This window comes from Myotis nattereri (assembly GCF_964212035.1).
Source record: "Myotis nattereri genome assembly, chromosome: 8".
Taxonomy (NCBI): Eukaryota; Metazoa; Chordata; class Mammalia; order Chiroptera; family Vespertilionidae; genus Myotis; species Myotis nattereri.
In genome coordinates this window covers 16,312,270-16,335,854 of record NC_138083.1, presented here as the reverse complement: position 1 = coordinate 16,335,854, position 23,585 = coordinate 16,312,270, and the positions used below count along the sequence as shown (strand labels likewise).

The window sequence follows — 23,585 nt, the reverse complement described above, 5'->3', positions numbered from 1 at the left end:
GCTAGTATAAAGGGATTTAAGAACAATATTACAAAAGAGTGCTCTAGCAAATTAAATATGCCAAGTGAAGAGCTCCACATTTCTTAAAAGTCTGTTACCATTTAGAATGCATAATTTTAGCCTAAGTATTCTAGAAATATTCACTTAGTTTGCTATGTGTTATTGTTAATAAAGGGGGTCCTGCATCTAGATTTTTCACATGTCATTAATAAATCAACCATACAATTCAAATTATAATTATTTTGAATTATCTATTTAGTGTTAAATTATAGTTTAGACATTCCTAAAATGGCCTAATAAAAATTTGGGATGTTAAGTGATTGCCTCATCTATTTTGTGTATTTGTGGAAAATAATTAGTTATGTTCATTGTTTGGAAGATTTTTATTATCCTCTAAAAACTATTCTGGATGAGGTTAGACCTAAAAAAAATCCTAAAAACATGTTTTTTGGGTTTTTTTTGCCCTCATCCCTTCCAGGGTTGTAGTAAAATGTTGTTTGCACTGAAATCAATAAGGTAAACCTTGTATACTACCACGGGATCCATTTGGTATAATGCTTTGATATAACAACTAAGTAAGAGTAACATCAGTAGTTATTAAATCCTGGGCAAGAGGGTCCCTACCTGGCGTCTATATATTACAGAGCCTGTTCTGGCCCTTATCTGGCCATGACACTTCATGCAAGGCAAGGTGGCCCCAGGGCCAGGGACGATGCTTGCCTTGAGCTTACCTCCCTCCTTACACACACATTCCAGGTACCCACCACCCTGATCCTTTTCATGTCTAGAAAAGTGTGCGGCTAGATTGGACCCAGCCCCCATCCTCGTGGGGGCCGAGATCAAGGGTGGCTTTCTGACTTGGCGCTCAGAAAAGGGCTCCGCTTGGAGGTCTAGCATCTCTCCTGTGAGAATTTTGAAGGGTTAGGGGGAAGGAAGACGCCTGGCTCTGGACGGAGAGGCCTCGGTAACGAGCCCACCCCGCGGCCAGCTTCCCCACCAGCAGGCAGCCTCAGCTCACGGGCTCGAGTCGGCCTGCGCCTGCCCCGCCCCGCCCCTCCACGGCGCCCCGCCCCTTCCCCTCCCCCTCTCAGCTCCGCCCCCTGCGCGGCTTTGGGGCACGGTGTTTACCCGCGGTGCATGGTGGGGCCGTTGCCTCGGAAGCCCCGGTTCCCGGGTGGCCAGAGGCGGACGGAAGCGAGAGCAGCGGCGGAGGCAGCAGCATGGTCCCGGCCTCCGCACCGCCCTGGCTCCCGGAGAGCCCCGAGTACTACGAGAGGCTGTGCCGCCTCCAGCTCGAGCTGCGGGACAGGTACGGCCTATCGGAGCGTGGGGGGGACTCGGCCAGCTCCGTGGGTCAGCTGGTGCCCACCCCCCGTTTCTTACCCCTCTCCCGCCCGTGGTTCCCTGGGCCCGGGTCGGCACCGACGTCCCCACGCTCCGGGTGACGCCTGGAGGACCACGTTTACCGGAGACCCCTCACTTGTTGGCGGTCTCCCGCGGTGGGATGCTGCAGTGAGAGTGGGAGTTCTCCTGCCTGTCATTCTGATCAAGCCTTGCGAGTGTGTGAACGTCTCCAGTCCCATCCACACGCCTCCTCTCAGGCTCTTCAAGTTGTCATCCCACCCCGGGAGCGGCAGCGCGCTGCAGCGAAGATGACAGGTCCAGGAGCACGTGTGTGTGTGTGTGTGTGTGTGTGTGTGTGTGTGTGTGTGTGTGAGAGAGAGAGAGAGAGAGAGAGAGAGAGAGAGAGAGAGAGAGAGAGAGAGATGCCCTGCTTAAGTACAGAAGACTTTGGGCGACAAGATACCCAGCGCAAGGATGAAATTTCCAGCGAGAGAAGTGCAGCCTCCAGAGTGTCCAAGATACCTTGATTAATAACTTGATTAAGACATGAAAGATGAGAACCACAGAAAACAAGATCTAAGCACATAAGAGGGAAAATTATAAAGTAATTTACTATAAATAATCACATCAAAGATAAGTTGTTGGAACTATTATGTAGCTCCTAAGTTAATTGAAACTAGAAATCTCATTAGTTGAAAGGAAATAGATCTTTGGATCTAATGATAACACGTTTAATGAGTGTTAAAAGTTACAAAATCATTTTAGTGAAGAGGAGAGGTGTGCGTGTGTGTGTGTGTGTGTGTGTGTGTGTGTGACAGTTCTAAAATGACAACAATTACATGTCAGGTAAAGGCAGAAGTGATTTTTTGAAAGGAATTATATTCATCTTATGCTAGCTTTGATTGTTGTAAAATATTTATAGAGCATCTACAATAGGCCTTCTTAATTGTCCTAATCATATTTTACCTCTTAATCTTTTTCTACATCCTCTTTTCTTTCTGACATGCCACTAATCACCCACCCCAGTGACCTCTTCATCTCCAGCTTTAAAAAAAAATCTCTTCCTGAAGTTCATTCCCTGCACCAAGTACTGACAACCCATTCCCTAAGTTCTGTGACCTTGGATTCTTACAGCACTCTAGATAATAGCTTTAAGTGACTTGCTCCCTGCCCAGACTGAGAATTCCAGGAGGACGGGAATTATATCTAACTGGATCTTTACCTTGTGATAGAGTACCTGAAACGTAGAAGGGGCTTGATAAATATTTGTTGAATGAATGGAAGGAATGCCAAAGTCAGCCAGCTAGTGTCCAGGAGTTATGAATGTCTTGTATAGAACCCAGTAGTCACACATTGAGACCAAATAATGACCATTTTCCAAGTAACCAGGAAAAGTGGACAGTGTGATATTTCAAAGATGATATTAACTGCACATACCTGATAATTTAGAGATGAGACATTGCTCTGTAAACTAGTGTTTTTTTGACTCTGTTCTTTAAAAGAGTAGCTGAGTTACTCCAAGCCTTTAGTTATGTGTACCTCTTAGCCCAAGCTTTTTTTATTTTTTATTGATTTTTAGAGGGATAAGGAATAGAGAAAGAGAGAAAAATAGAAACATCAATGAGAGAGAAGCATTAATCGGCTGCCTCCTGCATGTGACTGGGAATTGAACTGGTGACCTCTTGGTTCATAGGTTGATGCTCAAGCCCCAGCCGGGCTTAGCCCAAGTTCAAATTTCAAAATGTTACTGGTTCAAATGGCTTCTTTTTTAACTAATTGTGAGTTATCGTTTTTTTTGCTTCCTCTGCTAGAACACCTGGCTGTTTATAGTCCTTGAAGTATAACTATGTCATTATTATTGCTCACTTTATGTTTCACATTAAATACTTAACTATGTAGCAAGGTGAGGCTGTTGAAATTATATAACGAATTTGAGTCAAATTGTATAACCTATTCATGGTTCTGGATTTGGAGGTTTGTTTTATTTTTAAGTCAGTACAATTCTGTTCCCCTATATTCACTTTTTATTTTAAAAGTCTGTAACTAGCTCTAGCACATCGTTAATAAATACAGAGGCAAATAACTTTGGATTCAGAGAAAACTGCAGTAGAACCGTGGAAACCTGGGCTCTAGTCCATGAACAGTTGTGTCACCTTGAGTAGGTCATTCAGCCTCTTTGAACTTAGTTCTTCACCAGAAATGAGGAGCCTTGATTAATATGTAAAGTAAGGCCTCAGGTTTTCTTTTTGTCTCTACTGGAGTAAAGAGCCTTGGAGTAAAAGAGTTGAAATGTGTAGTTTTGCAGAGCAAACTGAATATCATTGCTTTCTATTTGAGTGTTTGAATGCCCCCCCCTTTTTTTAACCAATCCCAGCGATCAAAAGGACCATTGTCTCTTAAAACTCAAGAGTAATTTTAAAGGCTGCAATCCTGGGTATTCGCTTTATAAAAAATTTCCTAGGAGTATAAGATAAAAAAACAACTTGTCCTTTCTCGGCCCTCTTTGAGGTGGGTCATTGCAATGTTAGCTGGTCTAATAATGGGCTTTTCCCTTGTAGCCGGTGTATTTGTAGCTCAAATTATCTTAGCTGTAGTCACACAGATGCGATTTTATATTCTAAAACGTCTCCTTTTTGTATACAGCGTTTTCTCTGCACTGTGGTGAAAGTCCATCATTGAATCTGAAAGAGCCTAGTAAAGTGACTTGTTACAGTGTGCGTAGTGCTGCAGGCATGGTAGAAACATGTAAGTGGAATTGACTCTTGCAATTATATAAAAACATTCCTTTAAGAGGCCCATTAACCAGACCCAGTTTTTTTCAATGCCATTATTGATTCACGGTCAGTTATCATAATAGTTCAGAAATTGACACTGAGATATTTGTTGAGTGACGCTGAAGATGGTATTGAGACAAAAGCAGAATAACTAGTGGCTTAAAAGGAGAAAAGTAAATATGGCTGCACTTTAACGACTGCCCAGCTGTGTAAAAGTTAAACGGATTGGAGGTGGGGGTTTGGGGGTGGGGATTCAGGTGACTGAAACCACAAACTATGGGTACCCGTCCCAGGGCTGGATGTTTCAAAGATACTGAAATAAAGATTTAACATGTAGAAATTGCAAGAGGATCCTCCAAATACACCTTTCTTTGGCTTTTTATTGGAGTAAATATATGGTTTTAAGTCTTAAATTTAAAACATATATGAAAGACAGCATTCAGAGGTGGTGGGGCGTGGATGACGAGGCTAGAAACGGCCTGGGTTGAAGAATTGATGAGATTGTAATCATTTTGCCTGGAATAGGAGGCCAAGAGGTGTTTGATTGTGGCTTTTCAGTGTATGAAGTGTCACCATAGAGAACAAGTATGGCCAGCAGATGTCTGTATTGTAAATCATGAGAAAGAAGACACCTACTAAGAAGGGCTACTAGTGGCTAAGTGGGCTCAAACTAAAACAACAACAACAAAAACATCAAAAAAAACCCAAAAACAAAAACAGAGCCTAGCTGCTGTTTCTACACAGGGACCTCTCATGCAAACTGCCCTTCAAGGAGAGACCTGCACCAAACTGCCTGCCTGTGAACTGAACTGCCTGCCTGCACTGTGTTCCTGCCAGCTGAGCAGGCCCTTATTATAAAGGAGTCTCTGGAATCCTATTTTAACCAATAGGAGTGAGGTGTTCCCCACAGTCAGAGCTGTGCAGCTCCAACCAACCAGAGCAGCTCTATCCTGACCAATCAGGACAGTGCCTTTTGGACCAATCAAATGGAAGATTTGGTGTGCTCATTTGCATGAGAATAGACCAATTAGGGATCAGAGGTGGGGACTTCTGTCCATGTAAGCCAGGTTCCTTCTGTCTTTGAGAGTTCATTTGCCCTTTCTACCCAAGACTGTTTCCCTGGCTGAGGTGAAACACCAAAGATGTCTAGTCTGGCAGGAGCAGAGTGGATCAGACAATAGAAGAGCGGAACAGAGCTGTGCATCCTGAGAGGGGCTGGTTCCAGGGCTGCTTCACAGCCAGGCTGTATTGCAATTGAGCTGTTTTGCACTGAATAAAGTTTCCTTCTTTGCCACTCCAAATAGGAATTCCTGTTGGTGTTGAATTGGCCAAATGACCAGTATCTATAGAAGGTTAAGCAGGAACAAAGTTGATCATTATTAACATTCATTATTAAAAAGAACTAGTTGCCCAGCTGGTGTGGCTCAGTGGTTGAACATCAACCTATGAACCAGGAGGTCACAGTTTGATTCTGGGTCAGGGCACATGCCAGGATTGTGGGCTCAATCTCCAGTAGGGGTTGTGCAAGAGGCAGCCAATCAATGATTCTCTCTCATCATTGATGTTTCTATCTTTCTTCCTTCCTCTCTGAAATCAGTAAAAATAAAAAGAATTTGTTGCTTGGGAGCTGATGGATTTCCAGTCTGTGGACCTGTTTCACTAGAAGTCATGGTTGAATTTTAAAAATTATACTAAAGTTCAAGTTTACATAAGAGTTGGAAAGTAGGACAAAGACCTCTAATATTCCCCTCACCTAGGTTTCTCAACTCAACATTTTCTTTTTCTCTATCTACTTATCTATCTAAAATTATTAGTCTTTTCTGAATAATTTTAGAATTATAAGTATGATGCCCCCTCTGTGAACCCATGTTGTGTTTGGTTGCCATGCCGCTGTAGTCTCTGCCAGTCTGGAACTGTTCCTCAGTCTTTCCCTGTTTTTCATGTTCCTGAGAGTTTTACAGAGTACAGCTTTCATTCCAGAGGGTGAACCTCAAACTGGGTCCACTTGATGTTTCTTCATGACCAGACTGGTCATACTTTCTTGACAGGAACACCACAGATATGAAGCATGACACCAAGGGCACAAGGTCATAGATGCATTTAAGAGTGTCTTTGTCCTTGTAATTTAATGACAAATTGCTTACACTGTCCAGTCATTCATTCTTCATTAATTGCAGTTGTACCATATTTCCTTCATTTCTAAGTTCAGTCTTATTAAGTAAAAACCTATGAGAAACTATTCATTTTAAAATTGTGTTTCTAGCCCTAGCCGGCTTGGCTCAGGGGATAGAGTTGGCCTGTGGACAGAGGGCCATGGGTTTGATTCTGATCAGGGCACATACCCCGGTTTCAGGCTCGATACCCAGTAGGGGTGTGCAGGAGGCAGCCAATCAATGATTCTCTCTCATCATTGATGTTTCTATCTCTCTCTTCCCCTCCCTTCCTCTCTGAAATCAATTACAATCTTTTTTTAAAAAAATTGTGTTTCTATAGGTTTTTCCGTTTAATCTTTGATTCTTTTTTTTTAACATAGGCATACCCCCAATTAAGGAATAGGTTATATTCCCCAAGCAAAGATTAGGTGTTTGGATTTTGTATCCCATTTTTCCATTAAAAGAGTTTCAGTTAAATTATGCTAAACAATGAAATTTACTTAACCGATCATATAGCTAACAGAGTAAATTTGGGGCTTTTTTTTTTTTTTTTAAGGAAAAATTATCTGAAAGAAAAACAAACGGATTATGAGCTCATAAATGGAATGTGGGCTCAGCCCCTTTCCTTCAAGAGAACAACCTGAGCTCGCCTTCTGTTGGACTCCTTGTCTTTGATTCACAGTATTTTTTATAACATTTTCCTCTCAGACATTATATGATTTCTCTTTCGGCCTTTAGTTAATGTTAACTTAGATTAGCAATGTGACCTCAATTAGACAAGATTGAAGCTGGGACTTTGGCCATGGTCATGCGGAGCCCTCTGTGGGTAACCCTCCCAAGGGCTCTTTTGAGGATCAGGATGGCTTCCCATTCAGCAGTTTCACCCCCTAGTCCCTTGGTTTTGGCTGCTGCCCTCTCCACTTTCCCCCACTTCTTGCCCAGGCCGGGTATGCAGGGTAAGCTTTCTCCTCGCTTATTTCCAGCGCCGACCTGAACATCAAGGCGAAGTCTTTACTGGTGGTAGCTCCAGGGAATAGCAGTTAATGACAAATCATGGTGATGTTTCAAAGTTATAAAAAGAAATTCCCCCAAATTTGAAGTAATAGTGTTAGGTGACCTGGTCTTCACTAAATGTCAGAGAGGCCAGGTTTTTTCAGAGACCTATTCCTAACTCAGACACTTGGCTCTGCCCAAGCTTGACTGGTTGGGAGCAGAGCAAGCCACCAGTCTTTAGTCCAAGGTGGATTTGTGGAAGCATCATGTCCAGTCCTGATGTGCCACCATCGCAGAGATATCTGGCCATATTACATCTTACGTATTTGTATGTTTATTGTCTGTCCTTCCCCCTAGAGTGTCAGCTGCCTGATGACAGGGTTCTTGGTTGCTTTGTTCACCATGTTAGTCTCTAGGCCTAGAACTTATTTATTGCCTGGCTCATCATGGTACTCAAGAAATACTTGAATGAATGAACCTGGCTCTCAGCCTTTTCTTAAGGCATTCCCCATTTACTTTAGAGACTTGTTGTTTCTGCTTTATGCTAGTGTCCTCTTTGCTTTTTAGACATCCCTGGTGACGGCTAAGTAATTTTAGGTCTTGAGTTTCAGATACAGCCAGCATTTTCTGCTTCTTAGACCAGAGAGCATTCTCACAAAAGTATGATTTCAAAGGCGACTATATTCGAAATTCAATAGCCAATTACTTATCAGTATAATTATTTATAAAATATTTTCTTTCTGTACTACAGTGAAAAGAAGAGATTGGAGCTGGAAAAGAAACTTTATGAATACAGTCAGTCTAATATATACAGGTAAGATATGACAGTGGTAACAGTTTTTAAGCCACTTTGCTATGTTAATTAAAATTTAACCCTAATTATGTTGTAAATACCATAGTTGCAGAACTTTTACCCTTCTCTTATTTTTAATATGTAATAGTTTCAAGTAAACACTGCAATATAATGACTATCAAATGTAAGAATAAATTTGATTAAAATTAGCATAAGATAAAAAATTTTTTTCATTATTTGGAGTCTATTTTTCTTAAACAGCTTAAGAGTTAGACACATTATAGTCTGCTATCTTTTTGTTAACAATTTACCCATTAAGTTTGTGTAATAATTAAGGCATAATTACTATAGCTGACCTTTCAACAAACTGTTTTAGGCAGGGTTACATAGTGTCCCATTTGTTCCCAGATATATGACAATGAATGTTAAAGTTATTATGGACAATAAATAATATACATGCTATCCTTTTTAGGTTACTTACTCTAATATTGAGAGCAAACTTTTACTTTTAATTCTATAATATGGAAACTGAACTTCATCCTTAAGCCAAATGTATAGTGTTACTGCCAGTATTACTTATATGGAAATTTTCTGGCTATGATAGTACTAAGTTTGGAATTTATTCATATCATAATGAGTGAAAAATGAAAACATCTTATCCAGAAGAGAGAGAAGCCAAGAGTGCTTTAAAACCAAGTCGCCGATCAGGTCCTTTTATTTGCTGATCTTCCACATTATTCTTTGGTTTTAAGATTTAGTGTACTTCCAAAGGCACCAGCAGGGAGGACAGTCGTGTCTCTGGGCTCTAGGAGGGACGAGAAGAGGCTACAAGATGATGGAAGAAATAGCAGTGTTGTGGATGCCATGGCCTCAGAAGTGGGCCCAGGTCTTAGAGGATCCATAGCAGTTGCCATTTTTCTAGCCCACAGCCAAAGGGGCAGAAGAAAGAGTGTGCACTCTTTCTGTGGCCTGTTCTGAGACAACTTCCTGACATAATGGTGGCGAGAGAATTATGGAACCTTTACCAAGCTATCAGTTTTCTGAGTTTGTTCCCCACTCTCAAGCTCTTGTTGTTTCCTGTGAGACACAGGGTATGGTTTTCTAAAAAGATGCTTTCCTTGACTGCCTGTAGGATAAACTCCTGTCTCACATGGCTGCCTCAACCTGGTTACCCCAGCAGGCAGAGTCTGAGACAAGGATTGTGTGTAGGTGGTAGGTGTTTTGTTTTTGTTTTTGTGGGTAGTAGTTTTTTTTTCAGGAAGTGGTCACATAAAACTGGAGAGCAGGGCTGGGAAGAATGAAGTAGGAGTTGGTCACTGCTCTGGGCACCTGGGACTGATCCCTCCTGACCTTCAGAGGCACAGTGTCGATCGCTTCTCTGCTCCTCACAAGTGTCCGCGCAAGGAAGGAAAGGGGGGCTTTTTACCTCTGGTTTCTGACCCCCATTGGTCAGGGCCGTGGCAGGGGGTGTTAACTCCTTCTCATACCCAGGTTTTCCTTGTTACAAATTCAGAAAAGCAGCCCTGGGAAAGCAAGATACCAGGCACAGCTGAGGCAGGTGCTACCCGGTTGCTGCAGCCATGACTGGTAGAAGAAAAGCTGGGTCAGGAGGATGTGAGGAGGGCATGGGAAGTATCTGGTACAAGGGCTTACCATGCCCACCATTATCTGACCCTGCCAGCCTCTCCCTTACATTTTACATGGACTAAAACTTCAGTTTCTGAAGCATGACAGGATCTTTTGTAGTATAGTGTAAACAGGTAGATTCTGTTGCCAAGTCCCTCGATTTAGCCTGAACCCCACCAGCTCTTAGCCGTGTGACCTTGGGACAATTACTTCAACATTCTGTGTCTCCATTTTTTATCTATCAAATAGGGATAAGTGTCTGACCAAGAGTAAGAGTCAATATTATTTATTATTATTTTTGTCATATCACTGTTATTCATCTTTGAACTTTCCTACATACTACTTCCTCTGCTCCAGTGTTTTTCCCTCAACTGTTCACTGTTGCTTTCCCCAATTTTGGATTAAGTCTTAACCAACCTTCATGTCAGCTGAAAAATAATTTCTACTGGGAAGGCTTCCCTGACTCCTTCAACTAGGTTGGGTTGCCCAGTCCTGTCAGAGCCCCTTGCACTGTCCCACATAGCATTCCTTACACTGTATTTTACTTATCTCATTTATTAAAATGTATTTATTGTCTAAAGTTTTACATATGTCCCATTTTCCCCCACTTGACATCTCCCCCGCCCCATCCATTCCTACCCTGGGTAAGCCCCCACTGCTCTAGTGTCTGTGTCCATTGGTTATGCTAATATGCATGCGTACAAGTCCTTTGGTTGCTCTCTAACCCTTCCCCTCCCCTGCCATTTCTCTCTGAATCTATTATTGTTCATCAAATTATGTTGATCATTATATCCCACATATGAGTGAGATCATGTGATATTTATCTTTCTCTGACTGGCTTATTTCACTTAGCATAATGTTCTCCAGTTCCATCCATGCTGTTGCAAATGGTGAAAGTTCTTTTTTTAGCAGCATAGTATTCCATTGTGTAGATGTACCACAGTTTTTAATCCACTCATCTATTGATGGGCACTTAGGCTGTTTCCAAATCTTAGCTATTGTAAATTGTGCTGCTATGAACATAGGGATGCATATATCCTTTCTGATGGGTGTTTCTGGTTTCTTGGGATATAGTCCTAGAAGTGGGATTACTGGGTCAAATGGGAGTTCCATTTTTAACTTTTTGAGGAAACTCCATACTGTCTTCCACAGTGGCTGCACCAGTCTGAATTCCCACCAGCAGTGCGCGAGGGTTCCTTTTTCTCCACATCCTTGCCAGTACTTGTATTTGTTGATTTGTTGATGATAGCCATTCTGATAGATGTGAGATGATACCGCATTGTTATTTTGATTTGCATCTCTCGGATGATTAGTGACTTTGAGCATGTTTTCATATGTCTCTCAGCCTTCTGTACGTCCCCTTTTGAAAAGTGTCTATTTAGGTCCTCTGCCCATTTTTTGATTGGATTGTTTATCTTCCTTTTGTTAAGTTGTATGAGTTCTCTGTAAATTTTTCAGATTAAACCCTTATCTGAAATATCATTGGCAAATATGTTCTCCCATGCAGTGGGCCTTTTTGTTGTTTTGTTGATGGTTTCTCTTGCTGTGCAGAAGCTTTTTATTTTGATGTAATCCCATTTGTTTATTTTCTCCTTAGTCTCCATTGTCCTAGGAGCTGTATCGGCAAAGATATTTTGCTACCTATGGAGTCTTATAGGATTTTTATGGTTTCCCGTCTTACATTTAAGTTCTTTAGCCATTTTGAGCTTGTTTTTGTGTATGGTGTAAGTTGGTGATCTAGTTTCATTTTCTTGCATGTATCTGACCAAATTTCCCAACACCATTTATTGAATAGACTGTCTTGACTCCATTGTATGCTCTTGCCTCCTTTGTCAAATATTAATTGAGCATAATGGCTTGGGTTTATTTCTGGGTTCTCTGTTCTGTTCCATTGATCTATATGTCTGTTCTTGTGCCAGTACAGGCATTTTTGAGAACCGTGGCTTGGTAATATAGTTTGATATCTGGTATTGTGATCCCTCCAACTTTGTTCTTCTTTCTCAGGATTGCTGTGGCTATTCAAGGCCTTTTTTTATTCCAGATGAATTTTTGGAGAGTTTGTTCTAGATCTTTGAAGTATGCCATTGGTATTTTAATGGGGATTGCATTGAATCTGTAGATTTCTTTGGGTAGTATGGACATTTTAATGATGTTTATTCTACCAATTCATGAACATGGTATGTTCTTCCATTTGTTTATGTCTTCCTCTACCTCTTTTTTCAATGTCCTGTAGTTTTCCAAGTACAGGTCTTTTACCTCCTTAGTTAAGTTTATTCTTAGGTATCTTAATTTTTTGGTGCAATGGTAAATGGGATTGTTTTTTTCGTTACTTATCTCATTTTTTTATTTTCCCTGTTGACCTCACTGAGTGGCTTTCATATTCAGAGCACTGAATATATGAATGATTGCATGGATGGATAGATAACTTACTTATGTAGTTAGCTTTGAAGGTTAATGTAAGGGCAGGAATGAAATTAGACTTTGATGGAGAAGGCATGGTTACTGTTGTACCTATTCCAGGTGGGTACTGGCCACCACCAGCAGCTTCACCAAACACCTGCTTGTGAAAGACGGTACTACCTCATTATTGTCACTTATGTTGAAAATGGTAGACATGGGTAGCAGTAAAACCACTCTTGAGTTTTTGTTCATAAGGAAAAATGGGGACAGCCAACTAAGATCGAAGCACAGAATTATTAGCACAATAAAGAAATTCTTGAAAATTATTGGCTTAAGTGTAGAGATTTAAGATCTGTTAAAGATTAATTTTTAATATCTTCAGCATCTTTGCAAATCTGCTTTTGAGGGTGAACATTTTTGTGGTTTTCAATTTATTTTTGCTTGATAGAATACCATTGAATAATTTATTGAAACAACAATACAAATGCTACTGGTATTTTTATGACTTATGTACTTGTGAAAAAGAGAGAGCCAGAGATAGTAGTGTTGGTTCTGTGAGTGGGCTGCATATCCTGAGTTATTTGATACTACACGTTGGATGAGTCCCTAAAGGTTTTTTCACATTTTGAGTAGCGTTACAGTCTATAAGTTATTACAAAATCCTATATAATAAAGAGCTAATATGCTAATTAGACTGAACAGCAGAACGACCATCCGGATGACATTCTGGATGAAGCCAGGGCTACAAGGGCTGGCCAAGGCTGCAAGGACTTAGCCCCTTGCACGAATTTCATGCATCGGGCCTCTAGTACTTTAATAATATAGTATGTTGTTGCCATTTCGAACAAAATTTAAAAATTATATCTAATGAGAGCTCTTTATTTTAAATTTCAAACTTTTTTAATGTTTATGGATTGTGGCTTATAGTTTGATTTCCATAGAGCAGGTAGTTTTGAGATTGTCATTTAAAAGAATTCTAATGGGCTTTTCCTCTGAATTTGGCCACATAGACACCACTCTTGGAATCACATTTATTTTTTAGGAAGAAATTCATATAAACCTTTACTGTGTGAATGTTATAATATGGTCTTATATATATTTCTCAGGAGAGTGATGCCTAGATGTGATACCTCAGTGATGTTGCATTAATTTCCTCTTTCTAAAAATGCATATGCATTCTGTCCTTTAGGTTTCAGTGTTTGGGGAAAATAATATAGTATACATTGTCTCACTAACAGTTTTGTTAAAGAAAATTCTTCTAAACTAATAAATATTAAGTTTGGTGCTGACTGTTGCAAGAAATATTTCAGTTCAGTGAAGCAGTTCATGATTTAGTCCTCAGAAATGGACTAGGAGATGAAAATCGTTTCTTCCCCAGTTTCACTTTGTGTATTCCACAAGTTTGTGCTTAAATAAATGTATGTTATGTTTTTTTCCACCAAAAATAGAATGCAATAAACATCTTCAAATTCAATTTCTTAAAAAAGAAAATTCTCCTAAGTCAGATTCTGACTTTGTTGTTTTAAAAATCTGCTTTTATTTTTCTAGAGTTAAGCTGAAGTATGTAAAACTAAAGAAATACCTGAAGGAAATATGTGAATCAGAAAAGATGGCTCATACTCGAAACCAAGAATATTTAAAGCAGTTTGAGAATTTCCAAGCTCATATTGGACACTTTACCACCACAAGTACAGAGAAGCTTCAAGAACTAAAGGTGACATCTTGTTTTGTACTATGTTTTTTTCTAAAATCCTTTCTTGCTAAAATCAGAAATAATGAGCACTACGTTTCAGATCAGTGGCAGTCACAATGTTCAGTTCATCTATACTCTAAAAGATTGTCAATTTTCTTTATGCGTTAGCACGTGGCCAAATTTTGATGAGAGCACTTGAAGCTGCATCTTTTCAGATTCCTACTTTAGTTGAGAAATTAATGGAATATCTATACTCTGTTGTGCCATATGGATTAACTTAAAACAGGCACATACATCACTAGCCACTACCTGGCACATGGTATTTGTTGGACTCATGGTTGAATTTGAGCAGCAATAGAGTTCCCGCTGAATGTTTTTTTTCTTCTGTGGCCCTCTGTTCTGGTCAGGCAGTGTGCTGAGGGAAGACTGAGGGGATAGAACTGGTCCTGAGGGGTTTGCCTTCATGCTCCTCCTCGTTGTGTGCCCCAGAGCAACTGCTCTTAGCAGCCCTTTCTGATTCTGGTGTCCCGTTCCCTTAAGGTGCGTGGCAACTTCCTGCTCTACAAATTATGCCGAGTGTGAAGGGCAAGGCCTTTTTTCTCACCATTTGGGTTGCTCAGAAGTTGTTGCCCATGTTAACCCACTGAATACTGGTTATAGGAAAAGTGGCTTCAGTACTTCCCTTTCTTTTGTTTCCTCTAGCACTTTTCTCCCCAGCCTTTTATTGTAAAAATTTCAAGTACATACAAAAAATTAAAAGAATTGTCCTAATGAACATTCATGCTGCAGTCTGAATGTATTCCTCCCAAATTCATTTGTTGAAATCCGAATCCCCCAAAATGAAGGTATGGTAGGTGAGGCCTTTGAGAGGTGCTTTAAGTCATAAGAGAGGAACTCCTGTAAATGGGATTAATGCCTTCTGAAAGAGGCTTCAGAGAGCTCCCAGCCCCTTCCTCCACGTGAGGACACAGTGAGAAGGCGCTGGCTGGGAACCAGGAAGAGGGCCCTCAGCAGAAGGTGGCCGTGCTAGTGCCTTGATCTTGCACTTCTCAGCCTCCAGAACTATGAGCAACATTTCTGTTGTGTGTAATCCACCAGTCAGGGGTGTTTTGTTATAGCAGCCTGAATGGACTAACACAACTTCTATGCTCTCTACCTAGATGCAGTACTTTTAAATATTTTGCCATACTTGCTTTGTGTGTGTGTGTGTGTGTGTATTTTTGAAACTAAGCAGCAGACACAATGACATTTCTCCCCTAATGGACATTCTCCTACATAATCATAATACCATTTATCACATCAAGAAAATTAATGATTCCATAATATCACTTAATGTCCAGTCAATATTTAAATTTCCCCAGTTCCAGACCAGGAGCCAACCATGGTTCACACATTACATTGGTTATTGTGTTTTTGTGTGGTTTTTCCCATAACACTGGCTTTTGAAGAAGGGTAGGCTTGTAGAATGACTCACATTCTGAATTTAACTGGTTATTTCTTTGAGGTATCATTTAGCTAGTACATGCCATTGAGTGACTCCAACCCCACATTATGAGTGAGTGATGTCCACAGTGTCCTGTCCTCAAAAGCCCTTCTTAGCTCCTATAGACTCATGTCTGTGGTTTCCTTTAAGGAGTTAATCCATCTCATATCTGGTCTTTCTCTTTTCTTGCTGCCTTCTGTGTTTTCCAGCATTATTGTCTTTTCCAAAAAACCTACCTTTTCATGAAATAAATAAACTTGTATAGCATCTCCCATATTTCCTGTAAACTAGAAATTCAGTCTAGACCAGCACTGCCTACTAGAACTCTATATAATGATGCTGTCCAATACAGTAGCCACTAGCCATACCTGGCCATTGAATAGTACTTAAAATGTGACGCCCAGGACTGAATTTTTAATTAATCAGCCACAGCTGAGGTTATATTCTTCTGCATCCCATCAGGAGGCTAATCATCTATGATATCAGGTGGTCCTACCTGAGTGAGGCTGACATTGATGCCTTGGTTAAGATGCCAATCTCTAGCTCTCTCTATTGTAAGGTACTTTTTTCCTCTGTAAATTAGTAAATAAATCTATGGGGTGACAGTTTGACATCATGGGAATCTTATTCCTCAACAGCCTTTTAACTTAGTGATTTTAAGATCTATTAACGATGCCTGAATCAGTCATAAGGGAGGTTTTGCAATGGTGATTTTTTAATTTTATCTTATACTTCTATAACTATTGATTTCTTGTTATAACCGAATGTGAGAAATTTGAAGGGAAGAATTATCCTTATCAATATTATCAATATTTTTATATTGAGAGCACCCGTTGTATAAAATAGGATATGTAAAAAAACCATGTATATAATGCACTACTAAAGAATAACAGTAAAAGGGACCATCTTAAAGAAAGAATGATACATTGTATTTATAGAAACACTAAGGGCCCGGTGCACAAAAATTTGTGCAATCGGTGGGGGGGGGGGGAGGGGGGTCCCCTCAGCCCGGCCTGTGCCCTCTGTCAGTCTGGGACCCCTTGGGGGATGACCACCTGCTGGCTGAGGCCTGCTCCACGGGGGATTGGGCCTAAGGTGGCAATCAGACATCCCTCTGGCAGCCTGGCAGCCCTCGGGGGATGTCCACTTGCCAGCGGGGAGCAGACCTAAGCTGCAGTCGGACATCCTTAGCACTGCTGAGGAGGCAGGAGAGGCTCCCACCACCACTGCTGTACTGGTAGCCATCAGCCTGGCTTATGGCTGAGCAGAACTCCCCCATGTGGGATCACACTGACCACCAGAGGGCAGCTCCTGCATTGAGCATCTGCCCCCTGGTGGTCAGTGTGTGTCATAGTGACCAGTCATTCCCAGTCCTTCTGCTGTTAGGGTCAGTTTGCATATTACCCTTTTACTATATAGGATAGAGGCCTGGTGCACGGGTGGGGGCCGGCTGGTTTGCCCTGAATGGTATCCCTAATCAGGGTGGGGGTCCCGCTTGGGTGCCTGGCCAGCCTGGGTGAGGGGCTGATGGCTGTTTTCAGGCTTCCTGCACCCCTTTCAGGGTGGGGGTCCCCACTGGGGTGCCTGGCCAGCCTGAATGAGGGGCTGAGGGCTGTTTTCAGGCTGCCCACACCCCCTTCAGGGTGGGCGTCCGCACTGGGGTGCCTGGCCAGCCTGGATGAGGGGCTGATGGCTGTTTTCAGGCTGCCTGCACCCCCTTCAGGGTGGGGGTTTCCACTGGGGTGCCTGGCCAGCCTGGATGAAGGGCTGAGGGCTGTTTTCAGGCAGGCCAAGCCTGCAACTGAAGCTCCCAGCCTCTCCTTTTTTTCTTTTTTTTCCTTCTTTTTTATTCTGGGATTTATTTACCTTCTGTAATTGAATCTTTGTTGTGGCTCCAGCTCCGAGGCCGGCTGGCTGAAAGCAGGTATCTGAGGTTTGTTTAGCTTCTATAATTGCAACATTGTTGCTTAGACTGGAGCTCAGAGCCTGGCTGCGGCAGGCGGGGAACCTTGGCTTCCTCCATCACTGGAGCAAGCAAGCCTCCTGTTCGCTTCTGCTGCCTGGCTGCTAGCCGCCATCTGTGTTGGCAGTTAATTTGCATATCGCCCTGATTATGCAATGGGAAGCGTAGTGGATGTATGGTTAATTACCATGTTTGTCTATTATTAGATAGGATGTAAAGCTTTATTCATAAACAATGAATATATAGATTTTACTTTTTGAATTTTGGATAAGGTATGTCTTTTTTTAATATATTTTATTGATTTTTTTACAGAGAGGAAGGGAGAGGGATAGAAAGTTAGAAACATCAATAAGAAACATCGATCAGCTGCCTCCTGCACGCCCCCTACTGGGGATGTGCCCGCAACCAAGGTACATGCCCTTGACCAGAATCGAACCTGGGACCCTTCAGTCTGCAGGCTGCCACTCTATCCACTGAGCCAAACCGGTTAGGGCCATGCCTTTAAAAAAAAAATAAATCTGCTGATAGCATAAAAGAGCAGATCGTGTAGCTACAGTCAGGAGAGATGTTGAGTTCCATGGAGAACTGTATTTTGGCAGTCACCCAAGTTCACATGCCTTACCAGTGTGTGTACTCATGAAACCAGGCAGTGATACCACTTAGCTTAGCAAGCTGTAGGCAGAGTTTTAGAGTAGAGGATGTTTGTCTTTGGCATCTTCTCATTTCTTTCTGGCTCTTCCTTTTGTGCCACTGTTGAGTAGAGGCCTTAGGTATGCTAGAACTTGTCTCCTCTTAATCCTGCCCACGCAGGTATCAGATCTTTATCGCCTTTGCTGACTGACCTTGTATAAATTTCAGTAGGAAGTTGTTCTGATTAGCACGTTTATAGTGTATTTCCCACATACCTCAACATGCCACTGATAGGATATTTCCCCTTGAATATAGTTCTTGTACATGAACTTCTAATTAACTGGTAGAATTTCTGAAAGTGAAACAAAATGAAGCAGTGTGGGAGAAGTGGGGATTTTGCCCAAATTATTTAAAGTGAATTGCTCCCTCTTTGTAAGACTGGGCCCACTTTATTATATAATGGTAAATTTTTTAAATGGACTAAAAGCTTTAAAAAAAACACCTTTCAGCTGATTTTATGAATTATGCTACTTTATTTGGGGCCCAGTAATAATTTTCAGGGCTTTTTAAGTCTTTCGTGTAGTTTTGAGAATCAAGTGCTGTGACTGTACTGCCACTTGTCAGATGGATAAAGAGGCTGAGTAAACTCAGTTCCAGAATGTAGATAGTAGTATTAGTAATGCTGTGAAGACTGCATCCTTTTCTCCCTTTCTGTCCCCCTGTTCCCCACAGTGGCAACTTTTACAGAAGGACCCAAGTTGGTCCTTAGAGCAGTTTCCTTTGCGTGCTCCTTGCCATTGCCCGAGATTGGGTCCACCCCAATGTTTACCCTGAGACAGGGGTTTAAATGTAAGTGGAAACTTTGGGAAGTGCAAGGAATGTCAGTAGCAAGTAGGGAAGTGAGTCAGGGCAGCGCAGGTAACTGGAACAGGGCACATTATTAAGCCAACCACTGTAGTTGGCACCTGGAACTTAATACCTCAGGGAAACTGGCAAATGGTTCAAAGCATTTGAGATATGCATACATTGGCTTCCAAGTGTCATTGATTGAGGACTGATGAGGGAGGAGTTCAGGTAATGGAGAATCAACCATGTGCTCCTGTGGGCAGAGCAGCCTCCCCAGGTTCCGAGGAAACTTGGGCAAGAGAGAAGGATTCTGGGACTTTGGAGCTCCCAGAAAGGTCCCAGGGACCTGCATGGAGCATTGCCAGCATCTGCTTTAGCCTTTCACATTCCAGTGCCAGCCATGGGCAGACATATCAGGGCACTCAGGGAAGGTCCCCAAGCATGGAGGTCATCACCTGGTTATGTCTCTCCTCTGCCTAACATCCTTGAGTGCTCAGCTTTTTCAAGACAAAGACCAGAGGCTGGTCTCTGCCTGCTTCAGTCTCCCGACACACACATATTCTGTGTGTGTGTGTCTCTCTCACACAAATGCAGACATATACACATTTCTGTCCCCTTCTACCCTCTCTCCATCCCCATCTTTTTCTCCTATCTCTGCCCTCTTCCCTATTCTTATCTCCCTCTCTTCCCAGTGCCCACCCATTTCCCATTCCTGTTTTCTCCATATTCCCCATCTCTTTCCCTCTATATCTATTACCCCCAATGTCTTCCCACTGTTTCACTCTATTTTTATCTCCCACACATGTGTGCACACATTCTTTTACACACACTCATTCACTTATACACACCCATAGAATTTTAAAGATGCTGAACAATCTGCATTTCCTTGAAAGTACCACATTATCTCCTACACCCTTCAACTAGAAGGCCTCTCTCCCTCTTTCTTGTATTAGGTCTGTGTCATAATTATCTCAGTAAGCACTACCTCCATGGTATTATAATTTTTCATGCATCTGTTCTTTCAGCTCACTATGAGCTCCATGTCATCATTTTAGTACTCGGTATCTGACCCAGAGTGTGGCACATAATAAGCACTCGGTAAGCACTGGGACTCCCTACTTGATTGAAAATTAATTCTTCTATTTATCCGTGTCCTCTTCATGAACAACTACATAAGAACTACTGTGGTATTTTTTTTACTGGTCTTTGGAACTATATAGTAATTCTCAGTTATAATATTGAATAGATATTTAAGATAAAATTTGAGGAAAATTTGAGCTCTCATTCAGTTACTGCTAAGCATTGTGACAGCCCTTTAGGCAGAGCATGACCTTCAGCTTCATGAAAGACAAAATCTGTAGGAAAGCCCATTTTTTATCTGCCAAAGTGTCTTGCCCATTAATATGAACTAATTGAACAAATAAATGTTCCTCCATATCTTTTGGTTTAGCATCTAAGAGGAAGCCTGGAAAAAAGTAGGAGAAAAACAAAAGATAGTGAATCTTAGTTCCACCTTTCATATTCACATGAGTCAAGTCTGACAGTTTATGTAACTCTCTGTACCCATTCTTCAAATCTAATATGAGGAAGTCAGGCCAACCTGATCTTAAATATCTATTCAGTTTTGTAATTGAGAATTACTGTACAATTCCAAAGACCAATGGAAAAAAAAAAACTATGAAAAAAAAGGTAATGGTGGTAGCACTTTCATACAAGTAGTAATACGATGAGGAAATATTGAAGGAATGTGAGTGAAAATACAGAAGAAGGAAACATAATGGAAAAGGGATGTGTTGTAAGAATAAAAAGATATCCCAGAGACCTGAAAGATCTGCCAGAGCCTTCTTCTTCTCTTCCCATGACCGAAGAGCATCATCCGCAGGTTTCATTAATTGAATAGAAGTGCAGGGTAAGGAAGTGAATAGGAAGGTCCTCCTAAATTTAGGTGGGCAGCACCAAGCCCAGTGCTGTGAAGCAATACGGTAACAGAACAAGTTACCTGATGGGTGAATTCAATGCTCTTGGGTTTATTAAAATAGATTTCTCCCAGGGGAGTTAGGGAATTATCCTTAGAGAAGCTCTGGACCAGCAGATGTTCCTGTGTCATGGGTACTTTGGCCCCTGGAGCAGCAGCTCTGACTATGAGGAATCTAGGCCACATGGCAAGAAGGGAACAGAGTTGGGAGTCTGCACCAGAGAGAAAGGATGCAGTTAAGCCCCGATGTATTGTGGAACTAGGAGAAACATATGAGATCTGATCAGAGGAGAAATTGGTAATAAGACATGAAAGACTGATAGTTGGAGAAACAGATGCATGCAGAGACACATGCTCTTCTACTTTATTAGACATTTTTTTAGCTGGGAAAGTCTTGGAAAGATTCACCTATACAGTGTTTTCCAAACTTAAAAAGAAAAAAAGCACAACTTTTAAACATAGTGAAATCCTTTGTTTAAAGTAGAACTAGGGGGACTTATTGCCCCTGCAGAGCATGTTTGAAAACCCCTGCTCTCCAGTGTTCAGGGGGTAGATTGTATGGATAATAAATAAGTATCGTATATATAAATACAAGGCAAAGAAAGAGAGTAGAACAGTTTTAGGTGGAAATTCATGGTCGTAGGTGGTGCAGAGTTCCAGTTTGTATTAATGACCAGTTTGTCATAGTAACACTTTTTTCAAATATATTAAACAGTATTTATTTGAGTTATTAGTTTAGGAAAGTACCTATAGTTCAGTAAATTTTTCAGATTCATTGAGAACAATCTAAGTTGGACTCTTTAAGATACTTTCCTTATGAAGCCCTAATGCGATATTCACTTTTTTGCATCAGCAAAATGAATTGAATAATACTCTTACGTTCCCGTGTGAACATGCTCTGTCTTTGGAAGATATGGCTCTAAAATGATTCCATAATGAGGAAATCAGGTGCAATGCCCAGTGCATGTTGGTAACTGATCTCAAAGAGCAGAAGAAAACATTTGTAGTCACCGGAACAAAGAATTTCTGCTTAACCTCTGATTACTTAATAAATCTGTTTACTTTGTAATCCACCCCACATCCCCCCTTTTAAATATTTTTATTTGCATTTATTTATTTTTATTTATTTTAATGGAATTTATTGGGGTGACGTGGGTTCCCAAAACCATATACAAAACCAAGTGTAGAGCTCAATAAAACATCATCTGCACATTGCATTGTACACCCATCACCCCAAGCAAAGTCTCTTTGCATCCCCATTTTCCCCACCTTTGCCCACCTCCAGCTAGCCCCCACCCCCTTTTTTCCCTCTGGCTATCACCACACTGTGTCTACAGGTTATGTGTGTGTGTGTGTGTGTGTGTGTGTGTATTTTTTGCTAATCCCTTCACCTGCTTTCATCCAGTTCCCCCACTCCCCTCCCCTCTGACAGTTGTCGTTCCTTTTTAAAGATACTTTGCCTTGGAATCTGGATACTTTGCTTGCTGAAGGTTCATGGGTTAAAAATTAAATATCTCTGATTTCAAAGGAGTAGATATAGAACAGAGAGATATAAAATGTACTTTCTTAATTGTTCATTTTATTGTTTGTTCTGGCCTTATGAGACTTTTATTTACTTCGGTATCTATTTAGATAATTACTGCCATGTATCATGTTAATAACATTCTGATAGAGAAAACCACAATTCTTCCTGAACTGTTATTAACAAAAAGGCAGTATATAATACCTTTTAAGATGTTCTGAGGGAAACAAGTCAACTTTGGTTATTATTATCTGTTGATTTTTGGTGTGTCAAAACAAAGCCCAGGTCTACTTTATGTTCAGAGGTGTGTTTGTAATTGCAGTGCATCACTGCATAATTTAGAAAATGTTCTGACACCTGTGATGGACCATGTTCAGTGACTTTTTTAGACTTTAATGGCTAAGAAAAAGTCATTTTGCCGAAACCGGTTTGGCTCACTGAATAGAGCATTGGCCTGCGGACTGAAGGGTCCCAGGTTCGATTCCGGTCAAGGGCATGTACCTGGGTTGTGGGCACATCCCAAGTGGGAGATGTGCAGGAGGCAGCTGATCGATGTTTCTCTCTCATCGATGTTTCTAACTATCTCTCTCCCTTCCTCTCTGTGGAAAATCAATAAAATATATATTTTTTTAAAAAAAGTCATTTTATGATGGAATCACTTTAATTAATTATAGTGTGCTAATGATGCAGTCATCTTTATGCAGTTATTAGTGCCAGAGCAAACTTGATTTCTGTGGTGCCGATCATTGATGTCTACAGTGCATTTTTATTCATAGAAAACAGATTTAGTATTAAGTTGATAATCTAGCAAATAATTTACTCTATTGCTGTTACTAGTAGGACGGGCCATGATATGTAGATATACAGATAAGTAAGATTGATTTCGTTTCCTTTGTTCAGGACAAAACTTTTCAGAGAAAACACTGTCTGATATTACTTTCATAATAAAGTAAATGGATTTTCATGATAGGTTAGTATATCAAGGTCTTATTCCCTAAATTGATGAAAGACTAAGTAAAAATCCATCAATTTTTATTTTATTTTATTTTTTTAAAATATATTTTATTGATTTTATACAGAGAGGAAGGGAGAGAGATAGAGAGTTAGAAACATCCATCAGCCGCCTCCTGCACATCTCCTAACCCAGGTACATGCCCTTGACCGGAATCGAACCTGGGACCTTTCAGTCCGCAGACCGACGCTCTGTCCACTGAGCCAAACCGGTTTCGGCATCAATTTTTATTTTATTTAAAAACATATAACACTAGAATTCAGCTTTTTTATGTGCTATTTGTGAAATTGTCTTCTAAGATAAGTTGACTTTCTTAGCAATATCAGTTTTACTTTCTACTTCACTGTTCCTTCTATTCTGTAAAGACTGAAAAAGAGA

The 23,585-nt window shown here is 40.9% G+C and overlaps 1 protein-coding gene across 3 annotated transcripts in view; it reads left to right on the top strand.

The window, feature by feature from the left end:
• Positions 1-1,110: 1,110 nt before the first annotated feature.
• The window catches only part of KIZ (kizuna centrosomal protein), a 123,522-nt gene continuing 101,047 nt past the window's right edge, over positions 1,111-23,585 (top strand). For all 3 annotated transcript variants that reach the window (XM_081097207.1, XM_081097208.1, XM_081097206.1), the window contains exons 1-3: positions 1,111-1,309; positions 8,016-8,078; positions 13,632-13,797. In XM_081097207.1, the coding sequence (XP_080953333.1) occupies positions 1,221-1,309; positions 8,016-8,078; positions 13,632-13,797 (318 nt within the window). In that variant the 5' untranslated portion in view covers positions 1,111-1,220. The remainder of the gene's footprint in view (positions 1,310-8,015; positions 8,079-13,631; positions 13,798-23,585) is intronic.